This window comes from Macadamia integrifolia, chromosome 3 (assembly GCF_013358625.1).
Source record: "Macadamia integrifolia cultivar HAES 741 chromosome 3, SCU_Mint_v3, whole genome shotgun sequence".
In the NCBI taxonomy this organism is placed as follows: domain Eukaryota; kingdom Viridiplantae; phylum Streptophyta; class Magnoliopsida; order Proteales; family Proteaceae; genus Macadamia; species Macadamia integrifolia.
This window is the reverse complement of record NC_056559.1, coordinates 3,429,834-3,453,271: the sequence shown is the minus strand read 5'-3', so window position 1 is coordinate 3,453,271 and position 23,438 is coordinate 3,429,834. Positions and strand designations below refer to the sequence as shown.

Below are 23,438 nucleotides of genomic sequence, written 5' to 3'. Positions count from 1 at the left end.
ATTGTTTATAGACACGGAAATATGCATAAATTTTTATTTATGAAAACAAGTGAATCGAACAGAAAAAAGTCAAACGATTTTTTGTTTGTTTTTTCCATTTTTCTGTGCAACACAAAAAAATATGTTTCTGAAAACAAAATCAAACAGACCCTAAGGCACCGTTTGATCACGTTTATGCTATTTCTGTGTCTAGAAATAACAGAAACGACTTTTCACGTTTTCGGAAACAAAAATGGATTTTTTTATGTTTAATAAACCTATTTCTCGAAACGTTTTTTACAGATATAATGCCACTAAAAAACCCAATAGTATCATCATATGCCCAAAAGGGAGAGAGGGTTCGATTACATTTTTTTATGTTTAAATATTTGATAGATTTATCGGGCACAACATCCTTTTTTCCTCTCAAATTCGTTTCTAGAAAATATGAAACAAGTCGGACTCGATTTGTTTCGTTAAAGTCGTTTATAGAATTGTAAATAGGCATAAATTTTAAGTTATGTTTATAGAAACGGGTGAAACGGAACAACTTTATCAAACGCCTTTTACGCGGTTTCTCCGTTTCTGGGAACAAGAAAACGTAGAAATTGTAAACGGTGCCCAAGTATATGTCCATAGAAAAACCTTTTAGCAAAAGTTTAATTAGTGTTAGTCAGCATTAAATTCATTTCAAAGGAAGAACATTTTATACACAAAGCTATAATATTTGCCCAAGTAGGAAACTCTATCGCAATAGTTATTTTTCCAAGTTCTATTGTGAGATATTTGAAGACATGTAGTAAAAATCTCACATAAATAATGTAACGCACAATGTATTGGTTGTGTGGGAAATCTTTTCGCATTGGAATACATATTTGTCATTTCCTTTATTGCGGTTTAAGGAAAACTTGATTCATACTAGATATCAAAAAGGGGAAATGAAAATTTGATCCATACAAGCATATCAGAAAAGGGAAAGAAAAAATGAATGGAAAACTCGATTCATACTATCATATTAGAAAGGGAAAAAAATTATCTTAGCGCAACCATACAAGGAAAAGGTACACGCAAGATATCTCTTAGTGAAATTGGAAAGATACCATTATCTAAAAGATTGGATAATTTTTTTTTGAAAAAGTTTTCCATATAGTCAAACATATCTTTTGCCCTCTCACATGAATTATTATTGTTATTATTTCTTCTTTTTTTCTCTAATCATGTGTGCCTCTATGAATGATATCATTTCCTGTGCCACCATTGGTGTGGCATACAAGATTCTCACATACATTAGAGGCATAAACCTTTTCTTATAAAAAATTATTAAGGAAAGAAATGAAGGGGAAAAAATGGCCACGATGCCCCGTCTATAGGTTCCGACACAATTTCCCTCACATCACACTTGTGTGCCCCATTTTATCTCTCTTCATTAAAAACCATGCCCCATTATAAGATTTGGTTAGTCACCACTCATTGGTGGAACATGCATTCTAAAACATGGTTGGAAAATTAGGCTTTTAATTCGACTTAAATTTTCAAAATTTGGTGAGTCAAACAACTATTTATTTATTTATTTTTAATATCTTCATTTTCTCTTTCTCTAAGCGATAAGGGTTGTTGTGCTAGTCTTTCCAAAGAGTAGTCGAAGTGCATGTAAACTGGCCTGAACACATTGGTATTTAAAAAAAAAAAAAAAAAAAAACCTTCACAATAAGAAGTGAAAAATGGATAATATTGAAAACAATAAACAAATTTTCTTAAGGTTTTGGTTTTGTTTAGTTTGATTCATGAATACCCATGGCCTAATATAGCAAACAAGCAATCCTTCTCTCAACAATGATTTTTTATTTATTTTTGGTTAAATTCCCAACAATGAATTACTACACAAGATTATATAAAATGGGAAATAAAGACATATATGTCATTTTAATAAAAGGTAGAGGCCTTTTAAGGCACAATATTCTAATTCACGGAAACTTCGACCCTGGATTATCTGCGGAGATGGAGGAGTAATTTGAGGCATGTCCATGAGGAGAAAAGAAATGACCGACCAGTCGGAATGAAATTCAAATTCATTTCAAATGCAAATTGAAATTGATGTTAAATTAAACCCTCCTTAAATTCACGCGGAATTAAGAATTATGATAGCGAGAGAGAGAGAGAGAGCTTCTTCGGTCGGAGGAGAGAGTGAGAGAGTGCTTTGTTCGGCCGCGTGCGGTGGCTTCGTCCATTCCGTCGACAAAGCTTTCATCTTTTACGGACTTTTTGTTTTTGGATTCATACAAATCGCTTCTAAATCTGGTGGAGATTTTGGTGGTATCTTCCTCGATCATCTGGCATTGCTCTGCTCTGGTTGAGCCTGTAATGGCGTACTAGTGGCGAGGTACGGACTAGTCGTCATTCGTTGAATACTTAACGTTATTGTAATCACCTCAAGTACCGGTAAACAATGCTATATAATCTGGTTCTAAATCCTGAATTTTGTGTAATGGTGGTAATGGTTTGGTTACCTCTTCTGGATATTCTGTTTGTTCTTGTTTGTTTTTGATTTTGATCGTCAGGTTTTCTTTAGGTTTTGAGAAGAGAAAAAATAGAACGGCCGATTGACTTGGAGAGTTCTAAATACTGTTAGACAGAGTGGGGGAAATGGAAGAAACAGAAGAAGCTCGTAATGATGCGATACAGAGACTTCAGTCGTCGTTTGGGACTTCATCGTCTTCCCTTCCGAAACAACCATTGTCGGCCAACCGATTCGAACTTCCCCATTTAAACACTTCTATGGTTCGCGCTCCGCTCAGACATTTCTCGCAGAATTTCAGTCCTGATAACAACAAGAGGCCTGGTATACCTCCATCAATCCCGCACTTCTCTCCCGCCTCTCCTTATGCTCAGATCCCAGTCTCTCGGACCGCTACTCAGCAACTGGGTTCTCAGAATTTTAGCCCAGGTCCTTCTCACTCAAGATCTCTGTCACAACCAGCATTTTTCTCTCTCGATAACTTACCTCCCCTAAGCCCTTCACCTTACCGTGACTCCTCATCACCATCGCTATCTGACACAGTTTCTGCTGATGTTTCAATGGAAGACCGAGATGGGAGCTCCCAAGCACCCCATCCTCCTTCACCTTTCACGAGGAGTAATTCTGGCCGTGCCAATGAGAGCCTTCCCCCTCGGAAAGCGCACAGACGCTCTAGCAGTGATATTCCGTTTGGGTTCAATACTTTTGCCCAATCTTCGCCTCCATTCATCCCGCCTAGGGGTCAGGGTGGTGTTATGGACCGATCAACAGTATCAAGAGAGAACTCGGGAATGGTTAAGCCGGCTCAGTTGGTGAAGCGGGAATCGGACTGGGATGGTGACAGCAATGCAGAAGGAATGGGGGAGAGAAAATCGGAGGGTGAAGTCGTGGATGACTTTTTCTCTGCTTACATGAACTGGGACAACGTGGATTCACTGAATTCTTCTGGAGCTGAGGACAAACAATGTCAGGAGAACCGTGAGGATATAGATAGCAGAGCCAGTGGCACAAAAACAAATGGGGCTGATAGCAGCGAAAATGAAGCGGAAAGCTGCATGAATGAGAGCAGCAACAGCATGAATCGCCCAGAACCAAGTTCCTCCACTGAGAGGAAGGAAGGGACCAAAAGGAGTGCAGGGGAAGACATTGCTCCGACCACCCGGCACCATAGAAGTGTTTCTATGGATAGCTTCATGGGAAAGATGCATAGCTTCGGTGATGAATCGCCAAAATTACCACCTTCCCCTGGAACCCGGGCAGTTCAACACACGCACAGCAGTTCGATGGACGGGAACTCTACGTTCAGTTTAGATTTTGGAAATGGCGAGTTCAGTGGGATCGAGCTGAAGAAGATTATGGCCAATGAAAAACTTGCTGAGATTGCATTGACAGACCCCAAACGTGCTAAAAGGTGTTGAAATCCTTAAAAGGTAGATAGAGTTGTTATTGGTCGAGAAATAGTATGTACCCTAACGCTTAATCTGTTCATCCCAGGATTTTGGCAAATCGACAATCGGCTGCTCGCTCCAAGGAGCGGAAAATGCGGTACATCTCAGAACTGGAACACAAGGTGCAAACTCTACAGACAGAAGCCACCACATTGTCTGCACAGCTGACCCTGTTACAGGTTGGTAACTGGCATGCTAAGTCGCATGATAAGTTTTTCTTGTGTAATTTTCAGTTAAAATGACTGGGACTAAAATTCATTTTCCAAAACAAAAAGAAGACTTGAGTAATGGTTTCTGTTGTATTTTTCAGAGGGATTCTGCTGGGCTTACGAGCCAGAACAATGAGTTGAAGTTCCGTCTTCAAGCCATGGAACAACAGGCTCAACTCAGAGATGGTATGCATCTTTGTTGTCCTCTTTAATTGTTTGCCTCCTCTTATTACATGATTGATATCATTGATTATCATGTATCATGTGCTAATGAGCAGAAACATTTATGCTTGAATCTGTGTACGGCAAGTAGGCTTATATTGGTATATAAGTATGCTGACATATTCATTATTATGTTCGTTTCTAGTGGTGTATCCTTCACTGTAGATCTTTCATTCAGTATTTTGTTTCCTTGTAATGTCTAGTCCCTAGACTTTGGTCCAACTTCATTTACACTTGGTGAAAGAACTATAATAGGGTTGATTAACTGGTGAAGCAAAGAAAAGGCAACCGACAATTTGGAAAAGTCAAAAACCAATAAGTGCCTCTGCAACGTCTTCCAAGTTTTTGGCCATGCCAGATTATTTATGAAAAATATGTTCAAATAATAATGATGATGGTGATAATGATGATGTTGATAATAATAAAGCAATGCCTTTACATGGTCCAGTTAAGAGAAGCTTATATTAACTGCCATAAGATCTACCATGCACTAGCTTACAACAACAACAACAAACTCGGCCTTATCCCAACATCTACCATGCACCAGCTTGTTAAGCTTAAATTTTGTGGACATGTTATTTAAGCCACCATGAAACCATCTATCTATCTGATACGTTTCAGACCAATCCATTTTCTACTGTAGAGGTATAAAGCTTCAAAAAACTGTTGAAAACTCAAATTTTCTGGCAGTGTTATTTGGTGAAAAGGCTCAAAGATTAAAACATAAAAAAATGCTGGGTGTAGGGTTGAGATGGACCCCAAATTTGGTACACGGCTAATACATGGTGTTTTCTACCCATCCAATGGTTGTTTACGGAGCCCAGCCCTCCAAGTGACAAAAGGGTGGCTTTGAAGGCAAGCTATATATTAATGGCTCTGAAAGAAACATCCACTTAAATAATAATAATAATGAATGTCTGAATGACTCCGCTATATGTGTATTTAGAATTTGACACCTTTATTCAATTGCCTCTTGTCTTTCCCGAAAGCATTTGATACGAATTTTTCAATGAGGGTAAATCTGTCATTCACATATGAGCTGCATTAAATGACTTTCAACTTTTTGAAAACCCCGTTTTTTTACACTCAACATTTAATAACTTTTGGGAATAAAATAAGGGGCAAAGAAGTAAGGTACAAATCTATTGATACCTTAGGGGGTGTCAATAAGAAAATCCCATAGTAATATAATAACAATAAAGATAGTTAGCCATGTAATAATGAGAAGAATTATAGAATGAATTGCAACTATGCCTAGATTAGGGATAAATGGAAATTTTATTGTTAAGACAATGGAAGGTGATGTTTCCAAAAATCACAAGACAAATCTAAGTCATCTATTTTTACGTTTTTTAATTATTCTAAACCGTTTGTTCCCTTTCAGAGTTGAGAGAGTGAACAATAATGTCTAGAGTATTGGTACACATGCATGGACATAGAAGGGATTATGCCGATACAAAAGGTGATAGTTGATTGAATTAGACTAAGAAATTTGACACGTAGCTATTCTAGACCATGTCCTCTCTATCCAATGGTCATAATGGACATTTCATTTGTCCATGTTGCAGAATAGATATCTTGTGACATTTGAATAAATAACAGACATTTGTGACAATGCTCCAGTGAGGAGGAGTGATCAAATACAGTTGGAAGTAGCTAGAAGAGCTAGGGGGTAGGTTTAAAATGACCATTGATGAGTAGGTAAGGAAAAACATACAAAAGTTAGGTGTTGATCCTAGTATGACATCAAATAGAGTCATTTTGGAGGGCAAAGACCCATTTTGCCAACTGCGTTTAGGTGGAATGGCCCGGAGGTATCGCATTGCCTTGTTTCTTTTCTTTATCTTTTCTTCCTTTTATCTTATTTTTTTACGGATCCATGTAGCCGACTCCCTTTAGTTGGGAAAAGGTTGAGTTGTTGTTGTAACAGACATTTGTGCTAATAATAATTTGTTAATTAATTATGATTATTTTCTCTTTTTTTAAATGAGTGTATAAAGGTATGGTTATGGTTTGGTGGAGGGCCGGTAGAGGAAAGGACATAATCCCTAGATGTCTAAAAGTTGCAGGGAAGAGAGAGGAGTCGCACAAGAGAAAGGGAAGGGGTGAGAGAATCGCATACAACCCGCAGGCTCAAACACACGAACTCAATGCATTCCATCTTCAATCTGTCCAATTATTGTCCATCGGTTACATATTTATTAGGAGAAAAACCCATATCAAAAATAGAAACCAAATAGAAATCTACTCTACTAAGGAATAAACTCAAGTCGGAAGCATAATAAAATATCTACGTATCTTACTTTGGAAATAAGGGACAGAAAGAAAAAAAGTTGCTTCCAAATAGGGTGTAGCCGATGCACGAGGCTCCCGCATGTGCGAGGTCGGGGGGGGGGAGATCTACGCAGCCTTACCCTGAGAATGTCGAGAGGTTTCGACTGCTTGACCACCATTTCGTAACATTCGTACCTTACTGTTCGACCAAGCGCACCCCTTGGCCCCTACTTGACGAAAGACCCAAATATGGACCCGGTTCATCTTTGTCTGGATACTTAGGTGGGTTTGGCTCGGTCCACTGTTGTGCACCTGCATCATGGTCGGTGCCCTTTCAAGAGATAAACTAGATTTATAATATCAGGAACGAATGATTTCATTTGGGTAGTCAAAGAATTTGGATATAGTTCAAAACCTTCTGGCTATTATATTTATACTCATTATGTTGTTGCCTGTTATGATTTCATTCCCTTGTGTGCCTTGGTAGGTATATGTCCTGATTCATTGAACGTTGGCATGTTATTCTGCCTGACCTTTGTATGGCTCCAGATGTGTTCATTGTATCTTCTGTGGGCTGCATGGTAAATAAAAATTGATGGCCTGTTACGTGCACTTGCACACAACACCCTATGCATGCATGGACAGCTATAGTAGATTGGTAGTAATAGGTGGGTTATTGTTAAGGGAGAGCATAGGGAGAACGTGAATAAGTTATTGTATCTATCATAAATAGAGTCATGAAGTAGTGGGTAACTATGGGTGTAATCACGGAAGTCAGTAAGAGTAGTTGTAACCATATAGGAGAAGTGGAGGGAGAAGGTATTAACAGCTATACAGCCTATTTATTGGTATTTTTGGAATGAGATAGTGATGAGTTGGATTAGCTACAATTTCTCCTTGAGAAAAGAGGATAGGCGACCTCCTAATTATGCCAAACCATCCTAAAATCTCTCGATTAGCTATTTTCATTGCCTTCTTCACAATAGGGAAACGTGGATAGAGCATGCACGTACCATGGCCCTTGGACTGTTTTGTACTGTTTTTCTCTAGAAAGATGAGTTGTTGCAAATTTGCAACATCCAAAACTGATCGGGTGCCTTAGTGTATTCATAACCTACTTGAGTACATATGCATTCTTTAGTGTCAATGGTGGTGGATTTTCTAGGTTTACGTCACTAGAAATTTTGTTTTTCTTTTTCCAGGGGGAGGGGTTTGTGGGTCTTGTGGTCAATGGTGTGGTGTGGGTTTACTCCATCTCTACAATTGTACGTTTCCTAATCAACAGTAAAGAAAAATAGTATGTTTAGATAAACATTGTGTTGACTAGGGCTAATAGTAAAATTCCATTATAATTTCCTAACTTCTGTACCATGTACTCTGCATTCCTAACATGTGTTTGCCTTTCAAAGAGAATCATTGTTTTGCCTTCATTTACATTCTACGTACTTTCTGATATTTTCTTCTATATGTTTGTTCTTCTTTGAAGTGAATTTGATATCTGCTTGTTCCTGCTGAGTCTATTTTACTAAAATATTTATTCAAGTGTGGATAAGATGTTAATATTGTCCTTAGACACATGCTTGGAATCTCATTTCTCTTTTGTTGCTCTGTGTTTTTTTTTTTTTTTTTTTCCTGTTTCTGGTAAAAATGCTTGGATAGATACTAGTCTTTCCTGTTGTTGCTTCATTTATATCATTAATTGGCACCGCTGTCTGTTCACTTTTTCTAAGCGACTTCATGTAATATCTTTCTATTCACTGTGATTGGATCGAGAAGGGTTATGCTGCACATACACTCAGCACTCGACACATTCCCTTTTTGCTTCCAGAAATGCCCTTCATGGCACTCTAAATAGCAGAGGGTGTGATGTGTGTCGAGCACTGAGTGTTTTAACATATGTGCAGCGGAACCGGACTTGATCAGATCAATTTAGTTTCAAAGAAAAAAGAAGTTTTGAAATGTTTGAAAACATGGCAGCCCTGAATGAGGCGTTGACTACTGAGGTTCAGCGCCTGAAGCTGGCTACTGCAGAATTGGGTGGGGAGGTTCATTCTTCTAATTGCTTGCCTCAGCAGTTATCTGCAAATCACCAGAGATTCCAATTGCAGAATCAGCAGCTCAACATTTATCAGTTGCAACAACACCACCAGCAGCAGCAGCAACAGCAGAAGCAGCACAACCAACAGCCACCACATCAGCAAAACCAGGCACAGCCACAGACCCAGAAGCAGCAGCAGCCCACCAACTCAACAGCAAAGAATGAATCAAACCAATAGGTTGAGGGGGGAGTAGATATCTTAAGCTACCAGCTAAAATTGTCTGCTCTATTAATCTTGAGATTCAATCGGGCTTCTGTTCTCCATTGAATCATTGGCTCTGTTAAGGTGTGCACTCGCAGGTAATAATGAGGATTCTGCCAGTTCTGTTTTTTGGGGCCTAGCTCTGTTCTCTCCCATCTCGGGGTACTATGAAGTCTTATAAGGCACATATTTATTTATTTATACATAGTATAGCCTTTTTTTGTTCCATAAACTTTGTAGGGTCAAATTTAATTTCCATTGGAAGTGTTGTTGATTGGTCTGAAGGTTTTGTTGATTTTGTTTGAACACTGAGGTGAGAGGTTATTAACTTGTCCTCTCTCTTTTGTTTTAGGGAAGAGTATCATACAAACTTTTTACTCTATATATATAAATGGTTCCTTGTATTTTTAGTTTAGTGTGATTGTTCTGAATCCAATAATATGTAATTTCAAGGTACTTGTAAATTGTTGATATGCTGAATAGATTAGCATTGTTACCACATCGTCTCGAAAATATGATTCTTGAAACCTTGCAGATAACTATCTTATTACCATCCCTCGGTCTAACCAACCTGCTCAGGTTTTATAAAAATTCTTCCCAAAACTATGATCCACTTAAAACTGTATGCAAGGCCATAAGCCCATAAAGGTGTTGGAGGACTAAGAATTGACCAGAGACTGGGAAGCAATTGTTGCATGCTCCATGTAGGGTTATGTGCATAGCTATGAAGCTTTGCAAATGTTGGGGTCCTCTGTTTCAGTCTACCCGAACTCACTCTCTATCAGGCTTCTTGTGACTACAACCTAACAGTAGATCACTATACAGGGTCATGGAAATACTGAATAACTTCTCTTGAGCCACCCCACTTTCTAGTCTGTGAGGCATTCATTGCTTTTGAAGAGCCGCGGCTCCCACACACTAATCACAGATCTTATGGTCTTTACGGAGGTTGAGATCCATGAGATCTAAGTGAGTGAATCTGACTGCCTCTTACTGGACGCTTGGGGACTGTCTGTCGCGTGACATGTCGTGTAGTGCAGATCAAAGTGTTGGGAGCAGTAGCTCCTACAGAGGAGCCCGATCTCTTCTTGGACCGGTGTCGAGCCATTCAGTGACCTCTTGATCCTTTAGCTGCAGGTAAAAAAATCCAGGATTAGCGTTCAAGAAGATTGAGTCCTCACTAAAGAAAAGTTATCAGATTTCATGATTCACTATTTGGCCTCTCAGATAACTCACAGGATTCCCCTGAAAGCCAAGCTTGAAAGCTTCCTAACTTTGACGCCAGTCCTTGCCATTATTAAGGAAGAAAGGGGACCCAGATGGTGAAGTGCATACCAGTCCTTCCATCTCCCGTGCCGTCCTTGAAAGAATCCAGGCATGCGACCCTGTAATACGGGATTTGATAGAACGTTGCTTGACTGCGCTGGTACACCCCAGTGGGCACACTGTTGTGTTCGCGGACATCTTTAGAGTGCAGGTACACATTGTTAGGTAGCGTTCTTTTTTTTTCTCAGATTTTATTACTTCCAAGTTCCAACCATGGTGGCCGGGTCCACAAGGGGTCTAATTAAATGAAAAAAAAAAAAAGAGGGTACAATCCTTGTGATTTAATTTTTCAAACCTTAGCCCCCTTTACACCCCTCCTCTTTCCTCTCATTGTCTCTCTTACTACTAATTCCTTGGAAGGCTTCACTCCTTCGTTAGGAGATCCTAGTGGACAATCCATTAAGATCGTTGACTCAAATACATCCAACGATCTAAACCAATAATCAGTGCCTGTGTTAGTGTACCCAATGCACATTGGACGGTTGGTAGCGTTTGGCATGCACCCTTGACAGTCGGAGGCGGCAAAATGCCTCAAAATCTTACTACACAATGAGGTTAATCCCAAGGCTTAGCAACCCATGGTATGAGAGACATATCGATCTCAGACCCATCACTAATGAGGTTGTTTTCTTGGTGGGTTTTGTTTTAATGTCGAATAATGTGTGTTGATGGTTCAAGATAGAAAAAGGAGATGCACATAGCCACTACTACCGGTGTATCTCTTCTTTTCTTCTTGCCTGTCTGATCCTATCCAAATCTATTCTACAACTTGACATACTCTCCACATTAGCTTATTAACGTGACAAGCTTGAACATAAATGCAATTCACCAAGTATAAAAGATTTAAACAAAATTAAGAAATACCTGGCAATGCTTCCTCGACAGCTCAAATATCTTCCATATAGGACTTGTGTTTATTTGTTTTGATAAGTTTCAGCTTAATCACATTTTCTCATGTGTAAATATAAAGCTCTAAAATTTTGTTAAATTTTTAAATTTAAATTCAACAATCAGACTAATAAGAGGAAGTCTAAATATGAATTAGAAAATGTTTTTTCTCTTGTAAAGGCTAACGTTTGATTGCAATGGGAAATTAAAGGGAACATGTATAATACCTCACTTGATTGTATAAATAATTTACATGTAATTTTTATTTTACTTCTTATACCAAAGATATTTAAATGCAAGGTAGAGTCTGGTAGATAGGTAAAATGAAATTTAATAATTAATTATGAAATTTACTATATTTAGTAAATGATACATTTTACATGTGATTTTTATTTACCTTCTATACCGAAGGGATTTAAATGCAAATTAGAGTGAAATTTAATAACAAATTTTGATTGATTTTAAGTTAGTGATATAGCCACACGATAATGATTACAAATGTCTCTTTTCTAAATTTGAAAATTAGAGGTAAGCCACTTTTTATGAGAATGATGCTTATTTCTAATTTCTTAGATTTAATCATTGAAGAACAAGATTCAAGAGTATGTGATCAGGGAGAGGATCAACGACGTGATCGGTCCCTACCCATTCTTTTGGTTACAACTTTAATCAATGTCTCCTAAAATTTGATGCAATCTAATCGTAGAAATGGAATTGAGAATCAAACACAAACATTTCATAAAACCTACGAGTTTCTAATGCAATAAACCCCAAAGATTTTATTATAAGAGTTAAGATTAATTGAATTTTCTACTATTTTTAATTTTTTAAAAAAAAATGAAGATCCAACTAATAAAAAAGAGATTGAAAAACAATTGGAAGCAAGATCAGGCGCAGCAGATTCTAATTTGAATTGGGAGATTCACCAAATATTGATGAAGAACAAACCGTCAAATCAAAAAATTCAAATGGAGGGAGGTGATAGGATAGGGGATTGGGAATGCCGGTTTGGATTCTCAAAAGCAAACCTATACCCATAGGCCATAGTAGTGACTAGTGGAGTAAAGTGGAGTCCAAAGAATCTAACAAATAATAAATCGAAGCGGCGAAGGAAATCACTCTCTCCCATTTTCTGTTTCCTCGTTTTCAACTTTTTGTTTCAACGAGGGTTGAGCTTTGGTTTTGGTTTTTTCTTTCCCTCTTTGGCTCTTTCAGATCTAGGGCCAAATCCCGCTTCCCTCGACTAGCCGTTAAGCCCCACTTTCCCATTACCTTCTCTGCTCTTTGCTACCTTCTTGATCGTTAGTTTATTGGGTTTGATCCCATTTTTGTTTTTGTTGGTTTCCGAGTTCTCACTGACCAGAAATGTCGGCCGTGGAAACGGAAAACAAGCCAGAGGAGGAAAAAACGACGGTGAAAGAAGGTGGAGAGTTATTGTTCTGTGGAGCAACCAACTGGAATTCTATCGGTCGTCGAGGAGCTCCGGCGGAATCGAACTTGGTCTCCCCAACTCGCTTGCGTCCACTTGTTGGCATCGACATTCGTTTTGTTGCTTCGGGTTGCAGTAAGTTCATTCATTCGCTTCTTTATACTTGTTCTTGGTTTGCTTTTGTAGACAGTTGGTGTCTGTCTGGTGTTTTAGGTGAATTACTACTGGTTTGATCAGTTGGGTAGTTGCTAATGCCATTAAGGCTGTTCTGGTCATAGCTTATACCGCTACTAATGATCATTGAAATGTGTTAAGGTTCCATAGGGCTATTCAATCTATTTCTTCTACGTCCATTTCCTTGCAAGAGAGGTCCTAACAGAGTTCTTGTGTGTGGTTTTCTGTCAATGCCCATGTAGCTTCTTGCCATTGTGTAGCGTTGGATGTTGAAGGTCGCTGCTATACTTGGGGTAGGAATGAGGTATAACAACCTGTACACTCTCTTTTTTGTTTTTAAAATGATTTAATATCATACTAATGAATTGGGGGTTTGCAGAAGGGACAGCTGGGACATGGAGATTACCTTCAGCGTGATAGGCCTACAGTCGTGTCGGACCTGTTGAAGTAATTTGCATTTTTCTTGGTTCAAGCATTGTATCTTATCATAAATATAAATAGATGAACTTGAACTATTATTCCCAAGCTCTAGTAAGCCAGATCATCTACCATCCCCAGTAGTTGCGTTGGATGCGTTTTATTTACAATTGCATCATTTTTTATTGGATTATTATGTGAGGTGAACTTAAACTATTATGACCAAGCTGTAGTAACCCAGCATCATTTTGAGTTTGATGTAACTTATTAACAGTTCTACATATCATTAGGAATAGTTTGTTGAACATTTTGCCTCTTAAGAATCATATGTTCTGCTGCAAGATAGATAGGAAACTTGCATTAACTTTTTATTATGCTGCAACTTGATCATTACTGTTTCCTAGTTGGATTCTTCTGATTTTCGTAGTTGATTTATTTGGTAAAAATCTGAACTAATGACGCTGTTTGGTGTAGACACAAAATCATTAGAGCAGGTGCCGGTAGGGCTCATGTTGTGGTTGTAACTGAAGATTGCAACTCCTTCTCTTTTGGATGGAACAAGCATGGGCAACTGGGTTCTGGTTCAATAAAGAATGGTAAGTCAACTTTTGTAGTTTTCATCAATGTCTCCTTATATATGACTATTGACTCCTGCAATTTCTTAGGCATGCTTTCTGGTTGAGAGCATTGGAGACTGCAGCTAGGTGGGATAAAATGTTTGTTGTTTGCTAATGTCATGTCAATGTTTGCTCGTTATTGTCTTTCTCTGATTGAAAGAAACATGCATGAAACTTGTGATGTAGATATTCAGGTGGCAAATGACCCTGTTCTTCTTCTTTCTCTTTTTATTTTGAGTAAATGAAAACAAGTGATTTTGGACCAGCTCCCATTCTTTGGTTATCTTAGGGGAGTTCATCTTTAATCCACAAGTGATAGTTAAATTGTAGGACAGTAGATTAAAATTTTGGGGACTGATTTGAAACAGGTTTGACCTGGGTTGTGAGGTTGCGGATGTCACAGTTTCTATTTTGAGGTTTGAGGTTGCAGATCAAATCGTATTTGTATCTATATGTTCACTGTTGTCATTTCTATGTTTTTCGTAACCTTTTTCATTGCAAGGACATTGTATTCAACATCATTCGTATTTTGTGCAAGCTTCGATTGTCTTTGAGTCTTCTCCGGGAAGCATTATGCTTGAAGTTCACTTTTTTGGACCACTATTGTCTTGAATGTTCTTCGTGTACTTGTGACTTTATATTCAGTGACAACGTCTGTAAGGATGTAACCTTTTTCATCCCAAGTACATTATTTTTGTGGCTAAGAATTCCTTGTGTTTTGCATTTACCCAAGGAATTAATCTGATCTGGTGTCTTGTTACAGTTTTCTTAAATCTCTAGTTTATTAGTTAAATATCCATTTCTCTTCTTTATATCATTTCTATGATTTTAAAGTGAACTGGTTTATGCCAGATCACAACCCTGAGAAGATGTAAAGTGTAAACACGTCATCTCAGATTAAGTGGATTTTGACAGCTTTTTAAACTACATTTCGAAGCGACTGGAAGATGCTTTTTTTTATTGTTTCAGTTGTGCTTGCTGAACATCTAGTTCTGGAGTATTTCCTAAAGATGTTAAATTTATTTACATGAGAACATTTTTGGTAATTTAATAACATCTCCATTCAAATTTCTGTAGAATTTGAGCTATCACCAGTCCGCTGTCTGGTTTCTGATGTCACAAATGCTGTTTGTGGGGGTGACTTTACTGTGTGGCTATCTTCTGTTGAAGGATCTTCAATATTGTATGGTTTGTAGATTTTCTATTTTCATATTTCCTTGATTCTGAATGTGTCGAATACTTTGCATCTTTGTGGTGGCTTAGATGGCTGCCTTGTGCATATTTATGTTGTCTGCCTCTTGTTGGTTATCAGAACTGCTGGTCTTCCACAATTTGGTCAACTTGGACATGGAACAGACAATGAGGTATTTTCTTGAAATTTGTTATCCTTTTTACTTGAATTCTGGTTTTCCCTTAGAATCTTGAAAGCGTGTTGGATACCTTGCAGTACAATACTAAAGAAGGTTCGGTGAGACTTGCTTACGAAGCCCAGCCTCGCCCGAGAGCTATAGCTTCTCTTTCAGGAGACACTATTGTAAAAGTTGCATGTGGCACAAATCATACAGGTTAACTGTAACATCTTCCCTTCGTGTGTTCTGTTATAGAATCTCTTGCTGTACATGTTTTTTTTTTCTTTGTTCCATCCTGTTGAAGTATTGAGACCTATTATTTACCATGTCCAGTTGCTGTGGACTCAGAAGGCTTCGTCTATACGTATGTACTTCTTTTGTTACTTTAATTTTATTTCATCTTTTTCTATGGAAAGTTTTTTTACAATGTATATTTTGTATTATTGTATGACGTAAGCCTCTTTGTTGTTTCTGATGCACATTCAGGTGGGGATTTGGTGGCTATGGAAGGTTGGAATGTTAGCAACTGCTGTTTTGTATGTCACTTTTTGTGCATGTTATTCTGGCCCCCCCTACCCCACAAGAAGAAAATGCCAGATAATGGAGTGAAGTTAAATAATATGGCTTCCTTCCATTTAACCATTTGGATTTGTTCATGGTTGTGCTGATACTTTGTTTGCAACTGCTTGCGTTGGAGATATAGACTTGGACATAGAGAGCAGAAGGATGAATGGGTTCCTCGTCGGATTGAATTCTTTCAAAGACAACATGTTCTACCTCCTAATGCATTGGTTTCAGCTGGTTCTGTTAATTCTGCATGCACTGCTGGTATTTGTTTGCAACTATATTACATTCAATGCGAAGGCTTTATGGTGAAAATTACTTGATGTTTCTAATTGTTTCGTTTATTTTGTTTGGGTTTGGTCTTTAGGGATCTTTCTACTTCTGACTAACTTCTTCTTTTCCTAGATTCTTCTGAGATAATGGTGAAAGGGGGGAGTGAGAATAATTGGTCCTTGTTATCTTTAAGTGCCAATTCAGATGTTATTAGAATCTGGGGACTAGGCACAAACCTAAAGATAATGGGAAAGATACCCTAAACTTTTTGGATTTTAGTGGATTAGAGGGCAGTACAGCCTCTTGTCTGGTTCACTGAAGCGAAAAAAAAAAATCTGACTTATCCAGCTCTGTAAATTTGATGCCATTACTTGTTATCCACTTCTTCTACCCCCCCTCCCCACACACACACAAAAAAAAAAGTCGTAGTTTCCATATCTTCCTATAGTTGAAATTACTTTTATTTCAATCTTCTGGGTTTGCTGGAGTTTTAGTCAGTTGAAGCATCTTACTTATGTTTTTCTTTAAAACAAGAAGTTGCTGAGTTGAGACACACGTGTCTTCTCCCTTGTAAAATTCGAACTAGAGGTTGGGAACAAAAGCAGAAGGGTAACCTCATGGTTCTTTTCATGTATGCTGAGAAACGTTTGATTTATATACAAGCCTTGCCTTATTCATAAGTTTGTGAATTATCAGCAATATGTGATTGCATATTGCATCTCCTAAGTAAGCACGAGAACCATAATGTTAATGAAAAATCACAGGAAATTATAACTAGGTTTTCTAAGCCTGTATGGCAGGAACTTAAGCCTTTAGTTGAAGATCTTATAAAGGGTTATGAATCATATTGTAATAATTATTGAAACTCATTTAAATCTGTTGTATGAGCAGAATGATCTGTAGTGCTCAATTTGAGATTTTAAATATGAAACTATCATTTTGTATCAAGAGTGCTTCAGTTGTTTTTATTGTAATTCAATGTTATGGAGTTATTTCACACAATTGTGGGAGCAAAATATACATTCAAAATGATAAGAGGTTTACAGATATTTCTCGTTTTTGGACTATCTGGGCCTTGGAGACTTTTGCACACGATCAGAAAAGTTCATGCTGTGGCCTCTTCCTTGAACATCTCATTGGAATGGAAACGCAGATTGTTTACACCCTTGGAACAACTTGGAAACCAAGGCATGGTGAATTTTTGTGTTTAGGTTGAGTATTCCGTTTTAGGGAGGGGCAACTTTTCATATTCATTTTTGCTTCTAGCTTTTTGTCTGCTTTTGCTTTACTGCATTTAAGCTCTGTGTTTTGTTTTTGGGTTCCTTTTAAAAAAAAATATTGTTATGCTTTTGAAAAACAGCTAAATTTAAAATGAAAAGGAAAATAATTATGTCTCCATTTATGTGCATGTTTGAGTTGTGATAGTAGGTTTCCACCCTGGCTGGTGATGTTTCTTATTTTTCTTTTCTTTTCCAGTTGGAGGGCAGTTGTTTATGTGGGGCAAGATAAAGAATACAGGCGATGATTGGATGTATCCAAAGCCTTTAATGGATTTAAGGTTGCGCCTTAAGTACATACATTACATTTTTGCTAATGATTATCGTCTTTCATTCTTGATTTGTTATTATTAGTTGGTTATGCAAAAATAAGCATGCACATGCACACACAAACTGATAAACAGGCATGTTAGTTGCAGATTTAGTGCATTTTCTGAGCCGTAATATTGCACTTCCCCCCTCTTCCCCCCCCCCCCCCAAAAAAAAAAAAAAAAAAAAAAAAACCATTGCAGTTAAATGAAAACAAAGACATATTAAATGGAAGAAAACAAGTTATATTTTGATCAAATCCTGAAATTTTTGTTTAGTTTTAAAGTTGTACTTAATTCCAACATGTCTTATCTAATTGTGTGGGTAAAATGGTTCCGTATCAGCAACTTTAGTTGGTGGGTCCTGCAGCCATGGTCTGCCTAGATGATAGTTTCTGGTAGCCGCCTACATTTCCAGTTCTTATCTGAGACATGTGTTCCATTTGTCAGATACTATATAAAGTTAAACACTTGTTCCAAGAAAAGAAAACTGTATTCATATCATTGCTCAATTATTTTTTGAATAATTTGTCACCAGTGGCTGGAATATACGTTGCATGGATTCAGGCTCTATGCACCATTTCTGTGGTGCTGATGATTCATGTATAAGTTGGGGACATGCTGTGAATGGTGAGCTTGGATATGGCCCTGATGGTCAAAAGTACGTGCTCCCCCACCCCCTTTTTTTGTTGTTAACATTGACTTCTTGCTCCTTTCACTAGAAGTATGTCTGTTTCCTTCTAGTATTTTTATTTTTTTTAACCATCACTGATGTGAGTCTTCTTCCATGATAGGTCTTCTACGACTCCCAAAAAGGTTGATATATTAGAGGGTATGCATGTTATCAGGTGTGTAATTGAGTGCCTTATTCTCTATGAGGTATTCCATGCTTGCTGTGGTGACACTGATTTAGTTATTTAATTTCCTGTAGTGTTGCTTGTGGATTGGGCCATTCTCTGATTGTTGTTGATAGAACAAATGTTGGTGACCGACTTGACCAGGTAAAATCTGTTCGTATGTTGGTTTTTTATTTCAAACAGTTTCCCCTCTTTTCTACAGTTTACCTTTTTGAACGGGTATGAAATCTATGGTTGATGGTAATGTTGTACCTTTACTTGAGTAGTACAAGACTGGCGTATCTAGTCACGGAGGAGGCACAAGGGTGGGGGTTGACACCTTCATTTGGTGCCCTTCTTAAAGGGCTTTTGAGAGGCTTTTATGAAGTTCTTTCCTATGAAAAGTTCCACTTAAAAATGAGGGAATAGGGAGAGAAGGGGAAGCAATGGTTGTCAAGGCCGCTTCACTTGGGCCCCAAGGCCCTTCCAAATGGGCTAGGTTCACCTGTTTTTTTACAAGTTAGCTGTCACCTGGGAGTCACCTTGGCCAGGTTTAGACCTAGTTGAGGACCATTTTAGGGTTCCCCCCCCGTCTTGTGTATGGTTTTATGCTTTATGCTTTTTTTGGTGCACCTTGTTGCATTATCATATCTTTAAGGTTTTTGGAAAAATGAGTATAACTAAGTTGGGATAAGGTTTTGGATGTTATTGTTGGAAAAATGAGTATAACTAAGCCTAAATTAATCTAATTGGAAAACAAATATTTAACTGATCATTTATTGCTTGTTTTAGTGAATGTTGAATGATCCTTGATTCATTGGTGAATGCTTCATTCCCCTCTTTAGTAAACAGTAAGTACTAACATAGCCTGGAAGGTTCTAAACTAAACCTGTTTTATGCACGTCTTGACAAATAAAGCCTCACCACCTCCAGGCTCCTGGACAGCACATTGCCTCACCTTGGTGCCCCAATAACTATGGGGGAAGCTCGGGAAATGCCAGACTCCACTCAACTCGAAGCCTATCCCAACCAGCAGCTTAGGCAAAGGTTTTTGCATGCTGGGTTCTAGTCTGGTGCAAGTGCAACCACCATCCTTTATCTGGGCTTGGGGATTGGCACTGGAAAGTTCTATGTTTCTGAATAAGGTTAACAGTGGTTACTTTCTGTGTTAATGGTGTCCCACTCAAAATTTGATCAGAAATAGAATCCCTTTTGAATACTGAAAACTGGATACTTATTTTTTTTAACTAGGGACATGTGGTCAGGTTTTTTTCCTTTTTTTTTTTCCCCAGTGCCTTCTGTGGATATCCCACCCTGCCATTGATGTCTTGGCAAGTAGGCATGCAATGGTCTCCTCCTATTTAGGCAAGAAACATTCATTCTCGATTGTACTCTAGGTTCAGATATTGTGTTTTACATACATGCCCTGCTGAATCAGTCTGTTCAGATCCTTGCATGGAACTGGAAGCAAGGTTTTAAAACCCAGATGAGGCATCAGAATCCAGCCTGAATCAGTCAATACTCTGTCAGACTTGGTACAAACACCACTTTCAGGATCGCTGAAATCATGATCAGGGTCGGCCGATTCCAAATCGAATTGGGTGGTTGGCCTGATCTGATTTTGATTTTTGAAACTTTGATTGGAAGTGTCATTACCATTGTTCATTTGAAAATATTTCATCCTTTGGCATCTGTTCTTCTTTTGGCATTCTATTCATCTACTGACCTACTTCTCGTATAGAGATTCTGCATGATTTATCATATGAAAAATGTAGGGATATCTTTATGTGATTCCCATATTTTCCTATTTCAATATAGCTGTACTATTTCTATTTGTTTGTTGCTGCTAGCTTAATTTCTGCTAATAATATGCATCTGATTCTCCCTGTTTTTGGCAGCTCAATATTTATGATGGCAAAGCTTCTGCTGAAGGTAAGCTAAAATTTTGAGATTGCGATGATAAATTTTCTAAAATGACAGAAGTTATATATGTCTGTGCAGAAGACTAGGTTGACCTGGAAAATTAGTTCAGGTAATATGAAGTTTAGTATTACCTTGGTAAAATTTGCCAAATTTTAACCCATATCACATGATAAACATTGGGTGAGACCACGTAATAATTCATCAAATTCCAGTCAATTTGAGCATAATAATAGGGCTAAAATTGCATCCAGATTTGTGGAAAATTACGAAGATGCCGCTAACCTCCAATTTACATATTAGAGTTTAGTGGCTTTTCCATGATCTAATAAAACTTGAGTGATGGAGATGGGTGTGAGATCCTCCATAATATGAACCGCCACTTGTCTACCATTCTAATCACGTAGAAGCTGTGAATTTTAGTATCCTTTCATTAAAATCATCACTGGGAGAAGGGGGGGGGGTTGGTGGTGAGGGAAGAACAGCCATGTCTAATGTAGAAGATATCAATATTCATAAAAGAAAGGGCTGGTATTTATTTGTTGCAATTGGCTGGTAGTTTTAATGGTCATATTATTTGCAACGATGGAAAAGAACAGTATAATAGATTAACTTCTGCCAAAAGATTGGTCAACATTGGTGAAGAAATCCAAAAGAAACTATACTTTGCTCTATGACTGCAAGAAATTGTGGCGGGCTTGATCAGAATGAAATGAATTCACAAAATAACAATGAACTACTTCTCACAGACGAATAAAATTAACTCTATGTTCCATTGCAAAATAAAGGAACAAAATTAGGTATAACCATCAAATACTTCAGTGTATTGGGATCTTTTCTTTGTACATCATTGATTCATGTCAGCTTTTGGAAGCTATGATGCCAAATGGAACTCCAATAATTTTTTGATGGAGGATCAATATGGTCCTACACCGCTAATCTGGAAACTGAAGTAGGAAAGTTGACAGTTCCAATGTGGAATTTTCATTGTTCCATGGTATCTTTTTGCTGCCTTGAATAGATCCAATGTGGTCTTATGCTTTATTTTAAATTATGCACCTAATGGAAATTAAATTTCTCCTTTTACAGTTAGTGAAGAACCCGAGAGCAAAAATTCAGCAGTCAAGAGAACTGGGATAAGGAATGCTGCTAAGGCTTCTGCTAACTCGGAGAAAAGGAAGAAGCCTTTGGAATCTGACTCCAAAGATGAAGAGGAACATAGTGATGAAGATGATAGTAGTGAAGAGGATGCTAATGGCCAGCAAGAAGAGAAGCAACGTGGTGGTAAATCATCTGGTAGAGGTCGAGGTAGGGGTGCAAAACAACTTCCAATGGAGGAGAAGTCATCGGGGCGTGGTCGGGGAAGGCCTCCTGCTGAGGAGAAGAAAAGTTCTCAGCGTGGCCGGGGGAGGGGAAAAGCAGGAAAGAGAGGGAGGCCCAGCAAGTGATAGGTTTCTTCTCATATCCCAACCAGAATTTTGTTCATTTCGTAGAAAATCATATTATTTTCATTGCTACTATCTGATTGATGCTTTACTTTCAATGATTCTAATCTTATTGTGTTTGTCATTGACATTACTATTGAACTAACAATTTGGGTTTAACCCAATTCCGATGGAAGAATGGATGGAGCAAAAGCTCCCACAGTTGTAACCTTAATACCTATTTCACAATATCAAGGGCCATTTTTCTCATTCTCTCTATTTGGTTCATGTCATGATGAGTTGTCCTCGATTTTCAGTGCAGCTCGGTTCAACCGAAGGAGAAGTTTAAACTCTTCCAAATTTGGCCAAAGTTCCGGGTTTTTCGCCTGTGGCCAGGCTGCTCAAGAGTAACCTGTGGAGGGGCCTAGTTATGATCCCCAAATCCATTTAATGGATCCCAACTTGGAGAAGTGTGCCCTTAACCTTGGGGTGGAGTGACAGAGCCTGGTAGTCATTCTGCTTGAAAATTGTGGACTCTGATAGCTCCCTGTTCTCTGTTCCAGTTCATTTTGTTTTGTCTTTACGGCAAAACAATTTCAAGTAGACTGCTAACAACCATGTGGCCTAGTGATGAGAATCTTCCCAACCCAGATCTGTTGCTAGTGTTGTGAAACATAGACGACTTGCATTGCACGTAGAGGTCCTCCATAAACAGTTGAATATTATCCTTAACATGCTTGCCTGTTAAAGAGAAGGTGATAAGGTCTCATGGTGTCAGTCCTGCACTCATACTACGTGCCCCCTACTATGGAACAGGCAAAGAGTCGACCCTACCCCCCACCCCACCATCCCAAAAAATAAAAATAAAAAAGAACTCAAGAAGGAATGCCTCTCAATCTCTGGTGGTCTGGGCTCATGATAACAAATCTTGCACAAATGCACTGTGTCCTTCCACTAGATGTGGCAGACCATTACCATTATATGTTGATTTCTAAGGAAGAACTCTATATTACTCATGAGATCATTGCCATGAACTCTGAAAAGTTACCCAAGCCACTACTGGCTACCCTGGTTGGCTTTTTGTATAAGGTCCCCAAGCTGAGAATTTATATTTTTACTGTGCAAAAGAAATAAGTTTTTCATTTAGAAGGAAGAAGACACCTAGTAAGAAATGGATGTATTTCTTGGTAACTTAAAGAGTGGCTTCTTCAAGTGAAATATAAGGGGAAAATCTCCTATGGTTTGGATATGAAATGTGGAATGTACTAGAGGAGCTTGAAGATCAAGATCTAGATAAAAAAATAAAGTGCTCTACATAGACACACACATGTTACAGAGAGAGTGTGTGTGTTTTTAGTGTTTAGTGTCTATTATTTTTATTTTTTTGCTATGGGAGAGAGTGTTTAGTGTTGACTTTTCTTTTGAATAAAAAATTGGTTCAAGGACTGACCTGATTTACATTTGATACATTACTATTCTAGGATTACCATCTTCATGTCAACATTCCAAAAATCAATGTGAACCCCCCCACCCCCTCAACCCCAAAAAAAAAGAAAAGAAAAGAAAGAGAAGTCTACCACTGTAACATGCTCTCATATGATAGTGGATAAGTCACCCATCTTCTAGCTTTCTACAACTGTATCTAGGTAAAGATTTCACCTAGAAATTTCCCACCATTTTTTCCCTTCT

At 38.1% G+C, this 23,438-nt stretch overlaps 2 protein-coding genes across 3 annotated transcripts; both read left to right on the top strand.

Annotated features, from left to right (window-relative positions):
- The first annotated feature begins 2,124 nt into the window (after nucleotides 1-2,124).
- LOC122073980 (bZIP transcription factor 29-like) lies at nucleotides 2,125-9,362 on the top strand. The gene is made up of 5 exons (XM_042638734.1): nucleotides 2,125-2,359; nucleotides 2,549-3,905; nucleotides 3,989-4,121; nucleotides 4,253-4,337; nucleotides 8,625-9,362. Exons 2-5 carry the CDS (start codon nucleotides 2,623-2,625, stop codon nucleotides 8,921-8,923), a joined length of 1,800 nt encoding a protein of 599 aa, XP_042494668.1. The 5' UTR covers nucleotides 2,125-2,359; nucleotides 2,549-2,622; the 3' UTR covers nucleotides 8,924-9,362.
- A 2,765-nt stretch (nucleotides 9,363-12,127) lies between these two features.
- Nucleotides 12,128-22,019, top strand: LOC122074463 (protein RCC2 homolog). 2 transcript variants are annotated; one of them, XM_042639281.1, is made up of 17 exons: nucleotides 12,128-12,725; nucleotides 13,007-13,068; nucleotides 13,144-13,211; nucleotides 13,656-13,777; nucleotides 14,876-14,981; nucleotides 15,111-15,162; nucleotides 15,246-15,363; nucleotides 15,481-15,511; nucleotides 15,634-15,657; nucleotides 15,851-15,975; nucleotides 17,031-17,195; nucleotides 17,461-17,542; nucleotides 18,108-18,230; nucleotides 18,364-18,417; nucleotides 18,501-18,570; nucleotides 20,304-20,337; nucleotides 21,415-22,019. In XM_042639281.1, exons 1-17 carry the CDS (start codon nucleotides 12,527-12,529, stop codon nucleotides 21,771-21,773), a joined length of 1,794 nt encoding a protein of 597 aa, XP_042495215.1. In that variant the 5' UTR covers nucleotides 12,128-12,526; the 3' UTR covers nucleotides 21,774-22,019. The 2 variants fall into 2 exon arrangements, with proteins under 2 accessions (XP_042495215.1, XP_042495216.1); XM_042639282.1 differs by lacking the exon at nucleotides 17,031-17,195 and having other exon boundaries at nucleotides 12,135-12,725.
- Nucleotides 22,020-23,438: the final 1,419 nt, after the last annotated feature.

Excerpts from the sequence above, each read along its gene's own strand:
- LOC122073980 (XM_042638734.1), top strand. The coding sequence starts at position 2,623 with ATGGAAGAAACAGAAGAAGCTCGTAATGATGCGATACAGAGACTTCAG. Across the intron at positions 4,122-4,252 it reads CACAGCTGACCCTGTTACAG|AGGGATTCTGCTGGGCTTAC; the intron begins GTTGGTAACTGG and ends TGTATTTTTCAG. Across the intron at positions 4,338-8,624 it reads ACAGGCTCAACTCAGAGATG|CCCTGAATGAGGCGTTGACT; the intron begins GTATGCATCTTT and ends AAAACATGGCAG.
- LOC122074463 (XM_042639281.1), top strand. The coding sequence starts at position 12,527 with ATGTCGGCCGTGGAAACGGAAAACAAGCCAGAGGAGGAAAAAACGACG. Across the intron at positions 15,976-17,030 it reads TAATTCTGCATGCACTGCTG|ATATTTCTCGTTTTTGGACT; the intron begins GTATTTGTTTGC and ends AGAGGTTTACAG. Across the intron at positions 18,418-18,500 it reads GAGGGTATGCATGTTATCAG|TGTTGCTTGTGGATTGGGCC; the intron begins GTGTGTAATTGA and ends AATTTCCTGTAG.